This window comes from Mastigoproctus giganteus, chromosome 2 (assembly GCF_048544385.1).
Source record: "Mastigoproctus giganteus isolate SK-2022 chromosome 2, ASM4854438v1, whole genome shotgun sequence".
Taxonomy (NCBI): Eukaryota; Metazoa; Arthropoda; class Arachnida; order Uropygi; family Thelyphonidae; genus Mastigoproctus; species Mastigoproctus giganteus.
The window spans coordinates 70364048-70382059 of NC_143576.1; the positions used below are offsets into that span (position 1 = coordinate 70364048).

The 18012-nt window shown below is 36.5% G+C and overlaps 1 protein-coding gene across 2 annotated transcripts in view; it reads right to left on the reverse strand.

Annotated features, from left to right (window-relative positions):
• LOC150089331 (CREB-regulated transcription coactivator 1-like) overlaps nt 1-18012 on the reverse strand; it is a 507055-nt gene that overhangs the window by 119301 nt on the left and 369742 nt on the right. For both annotated transcript variants that reach the window (XM_090368506.1, XM_090368505.1), the window contains exon 12: nt 15950-16162. In XM_090368506.1, coding sequence (XP_090224632.1) covers nt 15950-16162 — 213 coding nt within the window. The remainder of the gene's footprint in view (nt 1-15949; nt 16163-18012) is intronic.

Below are 18012 nucleotides of genomic sequence, written 5' to 3' on the forward strand. Positions count from 1 at the left end.
TGAACATGACAGAGTGAAACAGAAATTATTATTATTATTAATACTAGACATATAGCGCAAGGAAGCCTGAGGCTTATACTGCACCAGGTTAAAAAAATTTCCCGAGTTACCCTGAGAGAGAGAGAGAGAGAGAGAGAGAGAGAGAGAGAGAGAGAGAGAGAGAGACACACACACAGAAGTACAAGGGAATCACCAAGAAAGAGAAGAATGATGATATCCAGCTCAGGACCCTGGGTGTGACAAGCCCATACTCACCAGATGTAAGTTGTTGGGGTTAAATTGTGGTGAAAGGTAAAGAATGTGAAGTTATGGTGAAAGAAAGCAACCAAGCATGGAAGCAAAAGAGAGTGAATGAGAGAGTTTTGGTTAATGTGAATGAATGTAGTTGAGCGAATGAAGGTATGAACATAGTTCTTAGTAAGCTTTATTAATACTAATCCTTATTTTAGCTGTTCTTTAAATTTTAAACCATTTATTTTAAGTAAATCTTAAAGTATTTTATCTTAAATTTCACTACACACCACTGCATTTCCCCTCTGGTGTGAGAAAGAGAATGGATGTAAAAAAAATTATATAATGTGTAAAATGTAAGAAAAAAGCAGAACAGAAGCAAACTGTGAATGAGTGTATTAAATTGTCATGCAAGAGGAAACTAGGTAACATTTTCTTTTAAAGAAGTAAATAAGCTTGGCTTTCTTGCAATTTGCTCTTATTAACACTAATACTGGTTCAAAAATTAACAGAAATTTCTTTTAAAATAAAACAGACACAGTATTCCTTTCTTGCAGAGAAAATGTTTTGTTTTAATTTTGTTTACAGCTTCATTTCAATGTTACTTCTTTTTGGGGTATGTTCACATATATGCAAATAGCATCTATTGTCTTTAGCGTGTTTATCCATTTAGTTCATCTGCATGTAATAACTTAATTGCATGCAGATGGAATTCCCAATGGATGAAATTTTAAGTAATTTTATATTTGGCTCTTTCAGAAATATTTGCCACATCATTCCAAATTTCATTAAAGTTAACAAATAGAAATCTGGCAATTATTTTTATTATTATTATTATTATTTTTTTTTTTTTTTCATAAATATCACATAGGCTATCCATTGACCATATACTGTAGCTGAAGCACTAGACATTATTTCCTGTTGTATGATGACTGGAAGAATGAATGAGTAACATAATGGATGTGCAGAAAAGAAAGATTCTTACTTTGTGCATATGAACTAATTGCTTTCTGATGAGCTTTTGTTTTGTTATCATATTAATAAATATATAAATCATAAATTATTACTAGTTGCTTATTATAATAACCACAGCAGAAAATAAAATATGAAATACATGTTATCTTTCAAATGTTATTAAAATACAGGAGGAAAGAAGTAAAGTATCAAAAACAATGAGAAAACAAGTATGTCATTATTATATACATAATCATTTAACTAATTAATAATTAATTGGCAACAATATAGTTATTTACATTTCACTTCTATTAATCAAATGAATTAAGAAGTAAAAATCAAACACACTTGAAATATAATGCACTGCAAACATTACATAACTTATTTTAATTTCTAGTGAATATGCAAAGAAACAAAAAGGTCTCATCACAGTGATACACCATTAAAGCTTCAGTTTTAGCAAGTAATGTTCATTGTTTAAGAATATCTGCACAAATTTTATGCAGCACAACTGTCATCAGAAATTGTTTTTACTTATAAGTGTGAAGAAATTAGGCACCAACTCAGCGTTCTGATGGGCATCTCATAGATGCCCATCAGAATGTTGAGTGGTTTTCAACCTTTTTATAATAACGGCACCCCTAAGTAATTTATTTTATTCTGCAGCACCCCTACTCAATTTTCTGCCTGTTAGATCCGATTCTCTCTCTATGTGTATATATAATATTAAAAAATATATGTTATATGATATTTATTACAATAATATAATTATCAAAATTACATTTCATAATACAAATTATATATATACAGTATATAATTTTATTCTTTATATAGAGGTACTAAGTAAACATCAATTCCGATTCTCTTGCATAGATTGTTCATTTACCTACAAGAATACAGGACAATCCTAACCATACAGCCAACACACTTGATCTTTTTCTCACAAACAACCCTTCTAAGCACACAGTCAAAGCGAGAGGTACTTTAGGCACCTCAGATCACAACTTGGTGATTGTCTTTTCTCCAATAGAGCCTTTATCTCTTGGCTATTCCCAACCTCATATTATTTGGCATTATAAAATACAAAATGGGATGACCTGTGAGATTTCTTTTCGTCTTTTCCTTGGTCAGATTCCTGTTTCAAAACTTCTGATGTCAACGTTTGCTCAGATCGGGCCAGTGAAATTATTCTTACAGGAATGGAATCCTATATCCCACACTTCACTTTAAAATCTCGTCCTTTATCTAAACCTCGGTTTTCCAATAAATGTGCTAAGGCTGTTCAAGAGAAGAACATTGCATATCTTAATTGGCTTGTTTCTAATTCTTCAGTTTCATTTTCTGCCTACACCAAAGCTCGCAACAATTGTAAAGTAGTTATTAATCAGTCCAAACCAGAGTTTGAACAGGCTAAGAGTAGAAAACTTGCTTCATGCCCTAATGGTAGCTGAGCATTCTGGTCTCTTGCCAAAGCTATTGGACGCAACTTTTTCCCATCTCTGCTCCCACCTCTGTCCAAACCAGATGGTTCTGTTGTCACTTCAGCCAAGGATAAAGCTGACCTGCTAGCATCCCATTTTTCTTCCAATACATGTATTAATGATCTTGGTAAAACACCTCCCACCATTCCCAACACGATCCATTCAATGCCTCCTGTGGTCTTCTGTCAAAAGGATATCAGAAGGATTTTGATGAATCTTGATGCTAAGAAAGCTCCAGGTCCCAATAGTATTTCTCCACTTTTTCTCAAAATATGTGCTCCTGAACTTACTCCTGTTCTTTGCCACCTTTTTTCACTTTCTTATTCCAAATGTGTTTTTCCTTCTGCTTGGAAATTTGCTCATATCCAGTCAGTTCTTAAAAAGGGTGACAAATCCCTCCCATCCAATTATTGTCCCATTCCAATTACTTCTACTCTTTCTAAAGTAATGGAGAAATCAATTAACTGCCTAGAAATCAATTAACTCTTCAACTACCTAGAAACCTTCCATCTGATCAACGATCACTAGTATGGATTCCGTCAGTGTCGATCCAGTGGTGATATTCTGGCTTATGTTACCTATTTATGGACTAATTCAATAGAAAAGTTTGGTGAAGCACAAGCAGTTGCTCTTGACATCTCAAAGGCTTTCGATCTTGTTTGGCATAAAGGTCTTCTAAACAAGCTTCCATCTTATGGTTTGCCAACTGTTTTTTGTAATTGGTTATCCAGTTTTCTCTCTGATCGCTCACTGAGGGTGATGGTAGATGGCTCTCTGTCTTCTAACTTCTTCACTAATGCCGGTGTCCCTCAAGGTTCAGTTCTTTCCTCCACTCTTCTCCTCTTGTATATTAATGACCTTCTTCCATTGACTGAAAATCCTATCCATCATATTGCCGATGATTGCACATTGCATTCCACTTTCCATTATGAGAAACCTTGTCCTGCTCAATCAGCTTCAACTTCTCGGAAATCTGCTACCAATTCCTTAAATGCCGATATCCAGGTAATTCTCCAGTGAGGTGGTGCCCCCCCCAAAACCTCTCTCAGGCTTCTTGATTCTATTCAGAAGAAGGCAGTTAGGTTAATTAATGACTCATTTCTAACAGAGTCTCTGCACTCGCTGTCTCATAGACATACTGTTTCTGTTGCATGCCTCTTCTACAGATATTTCTACGGGCACTGTTCTTCTGAATTAGATTCTATAATTCCCGCTCTCTCTTTCAAAACTGTCCAAACACGTGCCGCCACCAGCAAACATCCATTTACTGTCCAACTTCAAACTCACAGAACCAACTTTTCATCTTCCTCGTTTATTCTTTTTTTTTTTTTTTTTTTTGGTAGTTGTTGGCGCATAGGCTTCTGTGACCATAATGCACCTCCCAAGGTTTTTGTAGTACTTTGATCCAAGCCCGAGGCGGGAATCGAACCCGCGACCTTTGGGTTGCGAGGCAGGCACTTTACCCACCTGGCTAGCCCGGTCGGCCCTCGTTTATTCATTCAACTGCCGTTTTCTGGAACAACCTTCCTTCATACGTATTTCCTGAAAATTACAGTCTACAGAAGTTCAAGTCCAATGTCAACAAATATCTTCTTTCGTCTTCTCAACCTCCAACCCAAGCACAGTACTATAAGTTCTAATAACTCTCGTGTTTCGGGGTTTACAGAAAAAAAATAAATAAAAAAAAATTATGGATCACCAAAAAATTAAAAAGATACTGTACACCTTTTTATAATGAAATAAACAGATAAATTAAAAAATCATAATAAGTTTAAGTAACTTAAACCCAAATTACGTGACACTCCAGGAACGCTGTTGCGGCACCCTGGTTCAAAACCACTGGTATATGCTCTCGAAGAAATTTATATGAGGGACTCATCAAGCTCTCAGCTGCCCAACAATGCCAGAGCTCACTCCTAACTGCACAATTACCCCAAGGTCCTTTTCACTCTCTACACTGTCAGCGTAGTACCACGCAGTTGATACATTACTCTGGGACTACTGCTTCCCATAGGCAGAACTTTATATTTGTCGATGTTAAACTTCAATTGCCACCTCTAAGCCCCACCTGCACAACTTTTCTAGATCCTGTTGCAACAGCATACTGTCATTAATATCATTAACAACCCTGCTGACCTTCGTATCATCTGGAAACTTGGACATTAAGCCTGATATATCATCACCATCATCATCATTAAAAAATGCAGAAAACAACAATGGACACAACATTGAACTCTGGGGGACTGCACCTAATAACATTAGTCCACGAAGAGCAGTGTCTATTGATTACCACTCTCTGTCTTCTCCCACTCAACTATCCCTTTATCCATAGCAGCAATTTGCCTCCAATGCCACACTGCCCTGATTTGTGCAACAGAAGAAAAAGCCTTTCTAAGATCCAAATAGATGATATCAAAATTATTCTTGTGCATCAGGCAACACAGCAGGAATCTCCAAGGCAGAAAAAATTGGGATTTACTTAAAGAAGTAAGTACCATCAAGTGTAAATGGAAGGGTTTTTGGTTTCATAAAGGTGACTACAGTGGTTTCAGACAGTTTTTATATTCTATACAGTGAGATCAACTGATCATGTTACCAAAACTGAATTCTAAATGGGAAGCTTTCAGGGACTTAATCTTGGAGGTCACCAGGCTTTTCATACCAACGAAGAAATACTGTTCAAGGTTCAGTCCTAAATGGATGTCAGATGAACTAATGAGGCTCGGAGCAGAGAAGAAAAATGCATGGGATGCATATAAATTATCAGGCGATACAGAAGACAACAGCAGATATTAGCTAGCCTGCAATCAAGTCACAAAGGAGGTTAGGCAGAAAAAGGCAGATTACGAGAAATATTTCTCAAAGGAAGCAAAGAAAAACAGCAAAGAGTTCTTTACTTATGTAAACTCTAGAAGGAAGGGGATGAATCAGATTGGTCCACTTTATATTGATGGTTCAACTGTTGATGATCCTGCTCAAGTAGCTGATAAAACTGAATGAGTATTAACATCTACATTCACACACATGAGGAGTTAATCAAGGAGGGGAATGCCAGAAGTTTATCAGGCTCTAACAGGTAGCTAAGTGATTTTGTAACAGCAGAGAGAAAATTGGAAGAGAAATTATTGAAGTAAAACGTAAAAAAAGGCACCTGGGGTGGATGGAATCTTTCCAGTTATACTGAAGAGGGCTGCAAGGAAAGTTAGCAAACCCTTAGCTTTAATTATGAGAGCATCCTTAGATTCAGGGTAGGTCCCCACTGACTGGAGATGCGCAAATGTATTCCCAATTCACAAAGGGGGTTCAAAGGTGACATAAATAATTACAGACCTGTTAGTTTAACTTCTGTTCCAGGGAAAATAATGGGGTCACTGGTTAAAGAGGTGTTACAGAATCACCTAGACAAGACTGCAATAACAGTTCAGATATAGCATGGGTTTGTCAAGAGGAAGTATTGTCTGACCAATTTGATTGGTTACCAAGATGTGGTCACAAAGGAACTGTATGTAAAAAATAACTTCGATATCATATGATTGGATGTCAGGAAATCTTTTAATACTGTTGCAAATGGAAGACTGCTGTAGAAATTGGAGTGGTATGGCATTAATGGTAAGTTACTGCAATGGATAAAGAGATGGTCGAGTGGGAGACGGCAGAGAGTAGTAATAAATGGACACTGCTCTACGTGGACTAATGTTACTAGTGGAGTTCTACAGGGTTCAGGGTGGGGTACATTGTTGTTTGTGTATTTATCAATGATATCGATGAAGGTATATCAGACTTAATGTCCAAGTTTGCAGATGATACTAAGGCTGGCAGGGTTGTTAATGACACTAAAGACAGTATTCTACCGCAACAGAATCTAGAAATGTTAGGCAGATGGGCTGAGAAGTGGCAACTGAAGTTTAACATTGACAAATGCAAAGCACGCATATGGGCAGAAGTAACCCAAGAGAAACATACCAACTGTGTGGTACTGTGTAATAAATAAGCTCAAGGAGGTGGAAAATGAAAAATACCTGGAGAATAATTGTGCAGTCAGATATGAAGTTATTGAGCAGTGCAGATTGGCTGACAGAGCAGGTCATGGAGTTTTCTCAATGACATACACAAATACCTCGCTTGCACGGCTTCAAACAGCATGCATTTCACTATAACACGGTTTTCAATTAAGTTTAAGTTGAAAATGTACTGTACATATTAAAACTCATTCAATAGCTTAGACATGTACTCCAGATATATGCTGTGTTGTTGTAGCCGAGGTACGTGTACATATATGCTGCAGTGCCAACTCTACCGTCTCATATGCACATATAATAATAGCTCCCCTCAGGCAGTCAGTGGCAACATGCAACAGTGTTCAGTATTCTTAATTTCATCCTGATGAGACGCCGTGATAGCTTTTCAAACTTTTCATTTCACAATTTATTTTTTTATCCCTTTAAATACGATCGAAAATATATCTGCATCTTGGTTAGAAATCATTGCCAATAACATACGTTATGTTTGGCAGTATGTTTTGGCAAATGATTTCAATGGTTTTGAATCCTAAGTTCAGATAATTGCCGAAGACATCATTGAGATCCGAAAAGACTTGGGGTTCGAAATTTTGGACACTGCCCATGTACATGACTGCACTGACTCATATGCAAATAACTTAGATGTCATTGAAATTGACGAGTGAACTGCATATGAAGAAGAGGAAAACATTTATGAAGGGGATAACACTGAAGTGGCACCAAAAGAATTTTCAACAGAAGAATTGAATAAAGTTTTTCGGGGCTTGACATGGCCTGCAAGGCAATTATGAATGGAGATCCAAATGTTGGACGTAGCATCAAAGTATAGCAAATTTTACAACATGGAACTTGTACACAGAGAAAAAGAAGAGATGACTTCACCAAATACTTCATTTTTGAAATACCTAAATAAACAATAAAGATTTTTTCTCATCTCTCATGATGTTACCTTTTCATTAATAAACTTTTTGCAATATTTTTTATTTCAAATCCTTTTAATTGGCTCTTATCAGCCATTTTCAATCCACAGCACGATGAAAGCTTCTCCAGCAACTTGCAATGGCCATCTATTTACTACCCACAAACTCATGAATTTCATCTCTCCATCTCCATTGTTGTCTTCCAGGTTTTCTTCTAGCTCCTCTTGGGTACCATTCTATTATTTTCTTAGTCCATCTGTCATCATGTCTTCAAGCTGTGTCTTGCCCAAGACCGTTTTTGTTCATTAGTTTTCATAAGAATGTCCTTTACTTGAGTTTGCTGCCTAATCCATGTGTTTCTCTTCTTATCTAACAGTCTGATTCCCAATATAATTCGTTCCCTTCTTTGCTGTGTAGTTCTCAGCTTCTCTTCCATTCTTTTGGTGAGTGCCCAAGTTTCACTTCCATAAGTCATGGTGGGGAGTATACATTGGTTCACTGTTTTACGTTTCAGACAAATTGGGATATTGCTCCTCATAGTATGTGACTATATTTCCTGAATGCTATCCATCTAAAAGTTATTCTTCTCTTGACTTCCAGCCATTTATCATTATTACAGCTAATGACTTGTCCCAGATAAGTATATGACTCCACCTTTTCAATTAGTGCTCCTTTAATCATTATATCTCTTTCTGTGGCATACTTGTTCATCATTACTTTTGTTTTAGCCATATTCATCTTTATCCCAAATCCTTACTAACTTTGCATAACTGATTAAGATTTTCTTCTAATTCTTTGGGATCGTGGCTTATGACCACAATGTCATCTGCAAATCGTAAAAGGTTTGGTAGTCTCCATTCACATTGACTCCTTTCTGCGACCAGTCTAACCTTCTGAAAGCTTCCTCAAGGGCAGCAGTAAACAACTTCGGAGATATTGTGTCTCCTTGTTGAACTCCCTTCTCAATTTAAAATTTACTACTGTCTTTGTCTAGTCTAATAAAGGAGGTAAGATTCTCATATATTTTCTTCAAAATCATAATATATGGGGTATCTATGTCTTGTCTTTCTGGTGCCTGTATGGAGTCAAATGCCATTTCATAAACCACAAATGCTGGGCATAATGGTGTTTTATACTCATTTGCTTTCTCAATTAGCTGTGACATTACATGAAGGTGATCCATAGTTGAGAATTCTGTCCTAAAGCCAGCTTGCTCTTTCGGTTGATTCTCATGAAATATTCTTTCTAACCTGTTAGTAATGACCCTTGTGAAAAACTTGTAGATGTGGGATAACAAGCTAATTGGTCTATAATTTCCAATTTCTGATTTATCTACTTTCTTATGCAGCAAAACTATGATTGCATTATTCCAGTCTTTAGGCATCACATCTTTTCTAATGCATTTTGTAGAGTCTTGCTAGTTTTTGTGTCATGTCTCTTCCTCCCAATTTTAACAACTCTACAGTAACCTCATCTTCCCCCAGGGGCTTTCTGATTTTTTATTTTCTTTAATGCATGTTCTAACTCAATCAGGAAGGATATCAGGTATGCTGTATGTGTTTCTAATTTGCGATCCATCTTCCCCAGTTCTGGCATTATTCCCTCGCTCCTTGTATAACTCTTTATAGTAGTCTTCTGCTATTTGAATTATGTCTTCTCTGCTATTTATAAGTACACCATCACTATTCTTCAGCTTCAGTATCATTTGTCTTTCTGTATTACTGCTCATGGCTGCTGATTTAAATCCTTTGTTTTCCCTTAATGCTTGTTCTACTTTTCTTGATTTAAATTTTCTTTTGTCCTCTCCAAGTCTCTTTCTAATGGCTTTGCATAACTCAGTACAGGTAGCCCTTGCTTTGCACTGGTCTGATTTGCACCAATTCGCAATAGTGCCAATCACTAACCACAACACCATTTTTATTTTTATTTATTTATTTTTGCAATTTTTTTTATAAATTGAAAGTTTAAAATCTTCAGACGAAGTTATTCTGCATCATACTGTGCTATGTATCGTGCACTGTTCACGTGATTTAGGACAATCTGAGCCAATCAGCAATTAGCGCTTCATATCAGAGATGAGAAAGATTCCCTCCCTCAAAGTAACCACTTGTGGATGCGGGTAGTAAAGGTCCATACGGTGAAACAAACATTCAGTTGGTTGTTGTTTACGCTATTTACACGTGTTGGAAATTTATTATGCTAACATTTTTTTTATTAATTGTGCTATTAATAAATTAAATAATAATGATAGTGATAGCCGTGTGCAGTTTTTTTCCAATCGTGTGATAAAGTTTTTAATTTAATAGAATAAAGACATGCTATGTCTGGTAAAAATAGTTAATTGAATCCTAGTGCAATATTCTGAGGATGGAATCTTGTGAAAGCTGCCCTAATGTGTGTAGGGCTATGAATATGCCTCCATGACCGGAGTTCAAGCCTGTGACTGCTGAATACGGTACTGCTTCTTATATTCTGTCTATCTTGTGAACTCCTCTGACCGTTTGGTCGTCCCAGAGTATAAGCAGAAAATTTATTTATTAATTACTACAACTATGAAGAATGCTAATAAAATAAAACAATCGATGTAAAGTCGTACGTAAAATTTTTGGTGCCCGGAACCTAACCCTGTGATTTCTGATTAACTCCATTATATAAAGGGTTCCATTTGTGCCTGTGCCCCTAGGAACCTAACCTCGACGTAAATCGAGGGCTACCTGTATACTCAATTTTCTCCTTGTCAGTGTTTTTCTTGCTCTTCATTTGTCGCCTTCGGTTCATCATGACAAGTGTTTCTTGACTAATTTTTTCTTCTTTGGATTTCTTTTTACCTATAAGTTTCTTGGGCTTTATCACTTTCAAAAAGTTGTAATATTCCTTGTCGATATCTTGGTCCTGAGCAGTCTGCAGAAGCTCAAACTTGTTCTTAAGTTCCAGTACATACTACTTTTTCTCTTCTTCTGTTATCTCAAAGACCTTTGTATTATTTACTCAGCTCAGCTTTTTCCTTTCTTTTCTTACATCTATATATCAAGTGTGCATCTTACCATGCTGTGATCACTTCCAACATTTACCTTGTTCGGGACAGTAACATCATTCACAACATATCTTCTGTTAGTGAGGATGAAGTCGATTTCATTAATTGTTAATCCATGTGGGCTCTTCCATGTCATTTTTTGTTAACCCTTTTCTCGAAAAAAGTGTAATTACTGACATTCCTTGAGATTCTGCAAATTCCACAATTCTTTCACCTCCTTCATTTCTTTCACCAATTCCAAAATTTTCTACAGTTACCCTTTCTACACTGTTTTGTCTTTTTCCAACCTTAGCATTGAAGTCCCCCATAATAATAGTGTAGTGAGTTTTCTGCTCATCTAGAAGACTCTCAATTTCGGTTTACATTTCTTCAACCTCTTCATCATCATGGCTCGATGTTGGTGCATAAATCATTATAACCTTTAGCTTATACCTCTTAGAAATCCCGAGTAGTAGTCTTGACACCCTTGGTGATGTACTTTTGAATTCCAAAATGTTTTTTTTTTTTTTACATCTTTATGGACCAGAAAGCCAACTCCCCCTTCACTCCTTTAATTAGCTATCAAGCGCAAATTGTTTATAGATTTGTTATAATTTGCTTATAGATTGTTTCTGTGGTACGCATTGATGAGTGGAACAAAGGGTTGGTGTTACCAAGAAAGGCTTAAGTTGTGCAAATTTCAGCATCTGGAGACTAGGCGCCTGCGAGATGATCTAATTGAGGTGTATAAGGCCTTGAATGGATTGAGCAAGCTCAATGATAATGGGATAGTTCCTCTTGCTCTGATTACTCACCTTAGGGCACATAAATTGAAATTGGGGAAAGACAATTGCATAATAGATGTGCGGAAATTCACCTTTAACCAGCGGGTGGTTGATAGTTGGAACAAACTTCCATCTGTTGTAGTGAAGGTCAGCAACTTAAACAGGTTCAAGGCAGAACTAGATGAATATTTGGAGTGAACGGATGGGTGAAATGGGAAGGGTTGGGGGTTTTTTTTTTTTTTTTTGGTTGATACTATATAAGCTTGCTTTCTTGCATCATATGCATCTACTAATGCTAATAACGTTATTATTTATAGAATCATATATGAACTTTTAAATTTAGTGCAAAATCTGAATTTACAATTATATGACAAAGATTCAACTATATTATCCTATTAAAAATCAGCTGACTCTATTTCTTCATTCATTCTACAATTCATTTATTCCATTCTCTCCATTCATTCCCATACCAGTACAGACAGTAGTAACCTTGGATGTAGGCTTCAAATTTATAAAACCACTAAAAAGTGCATAATACAGCAACACTAAATCAACCTGGCAATAAAATAATATTTATTTCCCAATAATACGAAATCTTTCACCACAGCTACACAGCTGCTTTGGTGCATTTTTTGGCAGCACGGCGATGAGTAGGTAAAAACCAAAAAAACACAATTACCTAAAAAATGAACACCCTGCCCCCATTTAATTCCAATTAAACTGCAAATTTTCACTGAAAGTATGGAGGGGAGAGGAACAAAATAAGCCTAATTGTAATATTAATAAATGCAAGGTACTTCATATGGGCAATGGTAATTATAGAATAACATACCAATTGAGTGATATCACACTCAAGGTAGTGGAGAACAAAAAAAAAAAAAAAAAAAAAAAAAAGTTGGCACAAAATTCTCTGAGTAACGGAGACAGGCTGATAAGAAAGCTCATGGGTTCTGTCAATCATATATAGGAATTTTGCTAGCAGGAACAAGGAGGGATTATACCACTGTATAAGGTAATAATTAACGCTATGAAACTATCAAATCTTGAATACTGCACACAGACTGAAAGCTTTAGTTTAGGGTGTAGATCTGTTGGAATAGGTGTAAAAAGATTAAGTGGAACACAAAGGAAAACTCTTACTATGAAAGATTTCAGTTCTGTGAATTGCAGTATCTGGTAGTAGGTGCCTGTGCATAGATTCGATTTGTGTTTAAGGCCTTAAATAGATTGGTTAACTAAAGGTATAAATTTAAATTGAAAAGGATGGTTGCAGACAGACGGGCAAAAATTTGCTTTTGCCAGAGAGTAACTGATTGTTGGAACACACTTTTATTTGTTGTTGTGGAAGATGGTAGTTTGAATAAACATTTTGCTGATGCTATATAAGCTGGTTTCCTTGCATCATTTACCACTATTAATAACATCAAAACAAATTAAAGCAAGCAAGTCCCATGTCTGAGGATCTTGAAATAAAAAATACTAAATGAGTGTTTAAACAAAAGTAAAAAAAACAGCAAGGAAAAATCTATACTAATATTAAATCTTACAATGAGAGGTTCTAGATTAGTAGTTTTTATGATTTCAAAATTATTCCTGAAATTACCAAAAAAAAAAATGTAAGTTAGTGGAAATTTTTTTTTTTTTTTTTTCCCCCTTTTGGTTATTTAAGGAAATTTTGAGTATATGCCTCAAGTTCAAGACCCACCAGACTATGCAGAAACAAATAGCACACAAACATAAAAAAATTAGTTCCACCACCAGAGTGTTTGATACTACACACAGCATTATTTATTTGATCAAGTACAGTAGAATGAAACTAGGGGTTGTGGAAATAAAATTGCTCAATGTAATAACAGTTTGTAGAGCAAATGTGGTGGAAGACAGAATAGCATGGTTAGCTGATGTCACATGGGATATTCACAATGATGCTTTCCTTCAGATCAGCCAGGGAGCATTATGCCTTGATAAACTCTCTCCTTGAAATATCTCCATAACTAAAAGTCACTTGGATTAAGGAGAGTAATGTATAGCCAAGCAGTGATAAAATGCAAATGAGGTGGTGATCAAATATGGCCCAAAGGAAATGTATTACCAGCCAAGCACAGTGTTGTCAGAGGAGATCAAAACAATGTTCACTCCATTTCAAAAATGAAGTCTGCTGTGAAACCACACCAAACAGTAGCATACAAGCACAGGAGTAGAACCTCATCAATAATACATGGGGACGATGTTCCCCATATTTTACAGCTATGGATATTCACGTAGCCACTCAGCCAGAAATGAGGTTTTGTCGATCAACGACATATTATAAAGCCACATCATTCAACTTCATTCTAACTATAAACTGGAGACTGTGTACTGTGAGGGATCACAGAGTTAACTGGTGTGCATCACACAGATCTTATAAAGAAGGACTAAAGCATTTTACAAACTAATGAATAAAGCATTAGTCTGCAAAATGCTTTGTGGAATAGCTAGTCGTTGTGACACAGCTCTGGCACTACCAGATAAGTGTGTATTTTATGTGGCACCACTGTTTACAGTAACTGTTATTTCAACAATAACTGTTGTTGCAAATGGCACTGTCCTCAGCAGGGAGCCACTGAAAAAGCATCAATTTATTAAAAAAATTTAATCATATTGCAAACTCCATTTTATGGAAAAGGGGGATTTCTTTTCTTAAATTTCTTTAAAGGCAGTAAACACAAACTTCAACCAAGGCATTACTGCTGTTTTGGTGAAAGAGCTCAACCAACAAAGGACAATCTTTTTTTTGGCAGTTTCATTTTGACTTCTGCTTATTACTGTAGCACATTTACTTATTGCATGCAGTGCCAAGGTATCATCTTGGTATCACTTTTTGGATATTCTATACAGTACAAGGAAACTTTTGTGCCTTTCATACATGGTCTAGACCAGCAATGACACACTGATGACATACACCAGGAGTGGCATACATAGGAAAACATAATGGAACATAACATGCACAAATAATTTATGCTATTCAAGAAAGTATTTTTTCATTTTTAGAAAATTTGTTTTATGGTACACACATCAAGTGGTGAAAAGAGTTTGTTTGTTATTTGATTTTGAGGAGCATTAGCAACTAAGGCCATATTGCTCCAGAGATATGCGGTGGTCATTCCCTGACCTTTCTGCATCCTTCGTATTTGGTGGTCACAGGCTCGAACCCCAGTCTAATCAAGAAGTGTGTGCTATGCACTGCTGCTCCTGCCCACAGAGGTGCCTGGTGAAAAGAGTAACGTAACTGCACAAAGTTATGCAGCAACAAAGTTTTCATTATAAACTTAAATGCTCTCACCTTTTTTATATATCAATGAAGACTATTAACTAATTTTGCTAAAGAAACACACTACACTGCACTGTATATATATAATTTTAATAGTTTAATGAATTTAACAATTACATTAAAAAATATTATATTTCAAAAGACTGTCTCTTTCTTCTGCAGTAAAAAACTGATGAAATTTAATAATAATATAATAGTAGCACAGCCATTATATTTTCAACCATATGGCACAACAAACTGGGTAAAGTGAGAGTTATAGAATCCTGGAAACTTGCATCATGTGATAAGAGCATTTGAATTTGCTCTATTTTACTTAATGGGTAAGAGCACTTAATTGCTAGAGCACTGAACATATAAAAGGGATAGGGAGAAAACCCTGGGAGTCTGTTCCAGTCATGCTGCATTGGCAAGATTGGTGAGCGGGTTTGCCTGTTATTGTTTACTGGCGTTGTTCTCTGCTCTAGGGTCAGGAGACAATGGCAACAGGTTTGTCACATATATTTACTGAAGATGTTTTGGGTTTCCTTTTCTGGAACTGAATTAAGTTCCTTGGAGTTCCTGGTGGCAAAATATACAAAGTTTTCCTGAGAAAATCTTCCATAAGTCCTGTCATTTCTATTCGTGGGCCACATTGAGAACCCTAGCCTCTCTAGTGCTAAACCCAACATTCTCTTTGATGAGCAGTAGGCTATATCACATTTATGCACATTCCCCTCTTACAGAGTAGTGCATGTGTATCTATTCTTCTGTTGTTGTTGTTTGGTTTTTAGGAGCATTAGCAGGCCACATTGCTCCGGGGATATGTGGTGATCATTTCCTGATCTTTCCGCATCCTCCGTATTTGGTGGTCACGGGCTCAAACCCCGGTCTAATCAAGAAGCGTGTGTTACGCACTGCTGCTCCTGCCCACCTGGCTACAGAGGCGCCATCTATTCTTCTAAACGAAGAACAAAATTAGAGACAAAATAGATGAATACCCTGGCTATGGTCATGGCTCAAACACTGGGCTTACTTTATGAAATTTTGTGGGAGAAACAATCTGATAATGTGATCTTTAAAACTGTTGAGCACTCCTTGTTTTTAATTTAAATGCATCGTTTAAAATATGATCAGTAGAACATACATGTGCTATTTACGCTTGCTCCAATAACAAAATTTGCTATTTTTTATTATTGGAAAATTTCTGTAATGTGATTTAGTCAGGACTAAAATTACGATTTTCAAAAATAAACTAACCATCTTAAACTGTTCTAACTGATGTTGCAAAGCACTAGTTTGCTGTTGATGTTGTACATAGTAATTAGTATCCGTAAAAGGACTTTTGCTGAGAGATGTTGCTGGGCCTAGTCCTGGAGAACTAGCAGGAGACAAGCTATGTGATACAGGAGATGTGGGTGCACTACAAGAATGATCTGCTGGACTAGTACTGCGGTAGGAACCAAGAGGAATCTGAATGAGCAAAATATGGTAAAGTAAGGAATAAATACATCAATAATAATAATAAAAAAAATAAATAATAATATATACAAGGTGCTACCCAAAAGTTCCCGAAATGTATTTATAAAATAAATCAGACTCACCCTGGGTCTCATTCAAGATGCTTATAATGCTTGAGAGCGTAAACACTGATCCCATCACTTCTCCCATGATTTGAATGCATCCTGAAAGTCCTTCTTCGTCACAGAGTTCAGCACCACCTGCAATTTGGTTTGGATATCCTCTATGCTGTCAAATCTTCAACCCTTCAGCTTGATTTTCATTCTTGGGAAGAGGAATAAGTCGCAGGGGTCTAAGTCTAGCAAATAAGGGGGGGGGGAAATTGTCATGTTGTTAGATGCCAAAAACTGTGCCACGGTGAGAGATGTGTGGGTTGCCGCATTGTCATGATGAAGGACCCAGTTCTTTGTGCACCACTTCTCTGGATGTTTCCTCCTGAAGGCTTCCCTTAACTGTGTCACGATGTCGCAGTAGAACTTTGTGCTAATTCTCTGGCCAGGAGGGACAAATTCCTTATGGATAATCCCGTCAATGAAAAAAAAAAAAAAAATCCCAGATCAGCATGGACTTCATATTGCTCCTCACTTGTCAAGCTTTCTTTGGTCAGGGCGAAGATGGGTGTTACACTGGGATGACTGTTGCTTGGTTTCTGGATCATACCCATATACCCAACTCTCATTACATTACCAGTAATGACTGTAGAAAGGCAGTTTTGATCACTCCTGTCATGGTCTTGAAGATCTCTGCTAACTTCCATGTGATACTGCTTTTGGTTTTCACTCCATGGCACGAACTTGACTGCAATCCTTCTCGTGTTCAACTCATGACAAATTACATTGACACATGCCTTACGATAATCCTACAATTACACGGATGGTCCACCTGCAGTCTTCATGGATCGCTGCCTGAACTTTTGTGACATTTTCTGGGGTGGTGCTCGATGATGAACGCCCAGAGCGATCATCATCATCAACCAACATCTGACCGTTTTTAAAATGGTTAAACCAGTAGTAAGTCTGCATCTGGCCTAAAGCATTGTCACCAAAAGCTTGTTTCAACTTCTTATGGGTTTCTGCTGCTGTATTGTTAAGACAGAAACAAAACTTGATGCAAGCACACTGCTCTCTCAGATCAGCGATTGCAACAATCACAAACTACATGAAACACACCGCCAAAGAACTGTGCATATATATTCAATCCAGCCCGAAGTCATGTGGCACACCAATTCACAAAGGATGCATGCAGTGTTACCTAGTGCCACAAGTCCATACTAGATGTAGTGTCCATGCAACATTCAAATTTCAGGAACTTTTGGGCAACACCTCATATTTAAATAATAAGTTAGGAGAAAGAAAAAAGAAGATCACAAACGTAAGTGCCAGCATAAGCATATACAATATGCAACAACAAGTCATGTAAAACAGTGAATCAATATATATATATATATATATATATATATAGTTTTCAACAGATTTATTACTTTTACCTCATATATATATATATATATATATATAAATTTGTATTAATATATTGAATAAAGTACCTCCATGCATTTTTGTTCTAAATACGACAAGAGTTCACTACTTCTCCATCTGTTTATATGTTTATATTTCTTCACAGCTCACTATTAAGTCCACTACTCTGCTATAAATTGCTTCATCATGTAGATATGTTACTAATGTTATTAAGGTTTACGTGCATTCATCTACTCTACTAAACATGTGCGCTTCATTTCCCCACCTTTTTCATTCTGCTACATATATTTTTCCCACCAGCTTACTTCGGCTACACATTACTTGAAA